Source organism: Chenopodium quinoa, unplaced genomic scaffold (genome assembly GCF_001683475.1).
Source record: "Chenopodium quinoa cultivar QQ74 unplaced genomic scaffold, ASM168347v1, whole genome shotgun sequence".
NCBI classification, from domain to species: domain Eukaryota; kingdom Viridiplantae; phylum Streptophyta; class Magnoliopsida; order Caryophyllales; family Amaranthaceae; genus Chenopodium; species Chenopodium quinoa.
Genome location: NW_018742206.1, coordinates 274,582 through 278,177, shown reverse-complemented (window position 1 = coordinate 278,177; position 3,596 = coordinate 274,582). Strand labels below are relative to the sequence as shown.

At 36.0% G+C, this 3,596-nt stretch overlaps 1 protein-coding gene across 1 annotated transcript; it reads right to left on the bottom strand.

The window, feature by feature from the left end:
* Nucleotides 1-245: 245 nt before the first annotated feature.
* Nucleotides 246-3,021, bottom strand: LOC110733409 (tubulin beta chain-like). The gene is made up of 3 exons (XM_021913457.1): nucleotides 2,386-3,021; nucleotides 1,383-1,652; nucleotides 246-1,129 (listed from the first exon to the last, which is right to left on the bottom strand). Exons 1-3 carry the CDS (start codon nucleotides 2,789-2,791, stop codon nucleotides 453-455), a joined length of 1,353 nt encoding a protein of 450 aa, XP_021769149.1. The 5' UTR covers nucleotides 2,792-3,021; the 3' UTR covers nucleotides 246-452.
* Between the last annotated feature and the right edge of the window lie 575 nt (nucleotides 3,022-3,596).

Genomic DNA, 3,596 nt, shown 5'->3' with positions numbered 1-3,596 from the left:
GAATACTATGATGCATCATTGCATCCATTAACATGGAAAATAGTAGAAAATAGTCTTCACAGACTGTGACATTGAGATATACTCCGAAGATAATCTTTAACATTGGGGAGTAGGAGCTGTGTCTGCTCTGTCATATGTAGGCAGATCAGACAGTTTTTGTCTTAGTCGAAAACGTTTCGAGAAATTATTTGTACGAATCAAGGGGAGAAATTATTATTTAGAATACTAACAAAACAATCCAAGAATGAACAAAAAGCTAATCTTCACTGAGATGCAAAGATATTAAGATGGTGTAAAAATGGTACAATTTCACTTAATACAAGATATACTTCAAGAAGCATACAAACCAAGAACAACAAATTAATATAATGCAAGTAATATTTTCAATTACGAGTGATCAAGATGGAAAAAGGAAATTGAAAGAGAAGCATATGACAACAGTTTGTGTATCACTAGCCCTCGTAAGCCTCCTCAGCTTCATTCTCATAGTCTTCCTCATAATCGGCAGTTGCATCCTGATATTGTTGATACTCCGCCACAAGATCATTCATGTTACTCTCAGCCTCGGTGAATTCCATTTCATCCATACCTTCCCCAGTGTACCAATGCAAGAAAGCCTTGCGCCTAAACATAGCAGTAAATTGCTCGCTCACCCTCCTAAACATCTCTTGGATGGAAGTTGAGTTACCAACGAATGTGGAGGACATCTTTAGACCAGTGGGTGGGATGTCACACACACTTGACTTCACATTGTTTGGGATCCACTCTACAAAGTAGGACGAGTTCTTGTTCTGGACATTGATCATCTGCTCATCTACTTCCTTTGTGCTCATCTTACCACGGAACATGGCAGAGGCAGTGAGGTACCTTCCATGTCGGGGATCAGCAGCGCACATCATGTTCTTGGCATCCCACATTTGCTGAGTTAGCTCTGGGACAGTGAGGGAGACATACTGCTGGGACCCACGAGAGGTAAGTGGGGCAAAACCCACCATGAAGAAGTGAAGCCTGGGGAATGGGATGAGATTCACTGCAAGCTTCCTGAGGTCGGAGTTCAATTGACCAGGGAATCGGAGACAGCATGTCACTCCACTCATTGTGGCCGAGATCAAGTGGTTCAAGTCACCAACTGTCGTGCCAAGCAGACATCAACCACATTAATAAACCAGTCAACCTTTTCAGTACATTAAAGAAGTTGCAAAACAACTGACTCCAGATGAAACATTAAATTATGAGCATGTTCTTAAGATGCGATCATGAATCAACTTGGCACGAATTTGTCCTGACCGAACTTTTTTGACAAATAATTAAGATGCGATCATGAATCAACTAGCAAGAGATCCTAACAAATCATCAAATCAAAAGAACCGAAAAATGCTTACAGCTAGGGTTGCTGAGCTTCAAGGTCCTAAAGCAAATATCATACAACGCCTCATTGTCCAAAACCATACACTCATCAGCATTTTCGACCAACTGATGAACCGAAAGAGTAGCATTGTAAGGCTCAACAACGGTATCAGAGACTTTCGGAGATGGAAAAACCGAGAAGGTAAGCATCATCCGATCAGGGTACTCCTCTCTGACCTTGGAAATCAAGAGAGTACCCATACCAGAACCTGTACCACCTCCAAGAGAGTGACATACTTGAAAACCTGCCGCCAAAATATAAATACACAATCTTAAGTAAGTAAGATCATAACTTAACACATAAGGTACATATATAGTACATGGTCCTTACTTTTAGAGCATATAATTAACAAGTCAAAACCAAAAAGTCTCAACTTTTTATTTTTAGTCTAACCCATAAAGTCTTCTTTATGTTTTTTGTGCCAATATGATCAATTACTATACATACACCAAAGTGTTATAATCCTATCCATTTCCGATCTTCAGATTAGAACACCTCGCTACCAAAATAAATTTTAAAAACCCTTTTTTTTTTTTTCCCCTTCATGCAATTCCCAACCGTTCATTTAAGATATCGACTGGTCATTTCATGAATAAAATAGAGGGGATCTCGTTCATAACAATAATGATCACCGACAATAAAAATTAGTAGAAAAGTCATTTACAAAGCAAACCCACGTATGTAATAATGTAGATCAACAGTGTTATAGCATTATTAAATTAATACATACAAAGTATAACAAAATTAACAACAACAATGAGAATTAAAATCAGATTATTAACACAACAGATTTAAATCCTAAAACCTTGACTAAATCTAATCAAATACCCACCAAAAAAAACTGATCAAACAAATATTACACATAATGAATAACATAAACATGATCATATCTCATTAAAAACAATTCTTATAAATTAACATGAAATACACAATCTAATTAATATAAATTACATTGATAAAAATAAAAAAAAAAATACCTTGAAGGCAATCACAATTCTCAGCCTCTTTACGAACAACATCAAGAACAGAGTCAATAAGTTCAGCACCTTCGGTGTAATGACCTTTAGCCCAATTATTACCAGCACCAGACTGACCAAAGACAAAGTTATCGGGCCTAAAGATTTGGCCCAATGGGCCGGATCTGATACTATCCATGGTACCGGGTTCAAGATCCATGAGGACAGCACGGGGGACGTATCGGCCCCCGGCCGCCTCATTGAAATAAACATTAATACGTTCTAACTGAGTATCAGCTGAACCACCTTCAACAAGGCTAAACCTCCCAGTTTGATCAACACCATGTTCATCACAAATTACCTCCCAAAATTTTGAACCTATTTGGTTACCACATTGCCCTCCTTGAATGTGCAAGATTTCCCTCATTTTGTTTTTTTTTTTTTTTTTTTTTTAGTTTTTTGAAATTTTGCTAAAAGGAAATAAAAATGAAGATCTGAAAAACAAAAATGGTTGCACAAAAAATAGAGAAATGTTTTGTTTGCAGGGGAGTTGAGGGGGTGTAGGAGAGAGAATATATGGGGGAAGAGTTTTTGGAGGGTAGAGGGGAGAGTGCTGACAGTTGGCACCAGGGGTAAGAGGTGGAATTTTTTTTTTTTTTTTGTTATCCTTTAATTACAGCATTATATTTGTCAATGCACAATTTGTAAGAGTAATGTTTCATCTTAATTACTCCGCATATGTTTTTTTTTTTAATATTGTATTTCAAAATTATATGTCTTCCATTTTCTTATGTTATACAGCTTATACTGTAATCCGTAGCAATCATCATTTTAGTAATTTTCATAAATATTGCAACATTTTTTATTTGCGTATACTTACTCTCTGTCTCTTAAATTTTATGTCTTTCTATATCTCTTTTCATGTTAAGATCCTTACAATACCCTGATGTTACAAATTTGTAATAAACTAGCCTAAAATAAAAAGTTCAACACTTCAATCTAAAGAAAATAGAAAAGTATTTTAACTTTAAAAAAAAAATTGTTTGGGGTGATAAATTAAAAAAAAAAAAAAAAAAACAATAAATGAAGAGGCGGGATATTTTTGAAGAGTAACCGCTTGGTTTATTTGGCAGTTGTAATTTTATTTTTTTTTTAAATTTTTTGGTTGTTGATTAAGGAAGGTGAGGATGAGGGTGAGAGTGTGGGTGTGGGGTCCCACGTTTTAATATTGA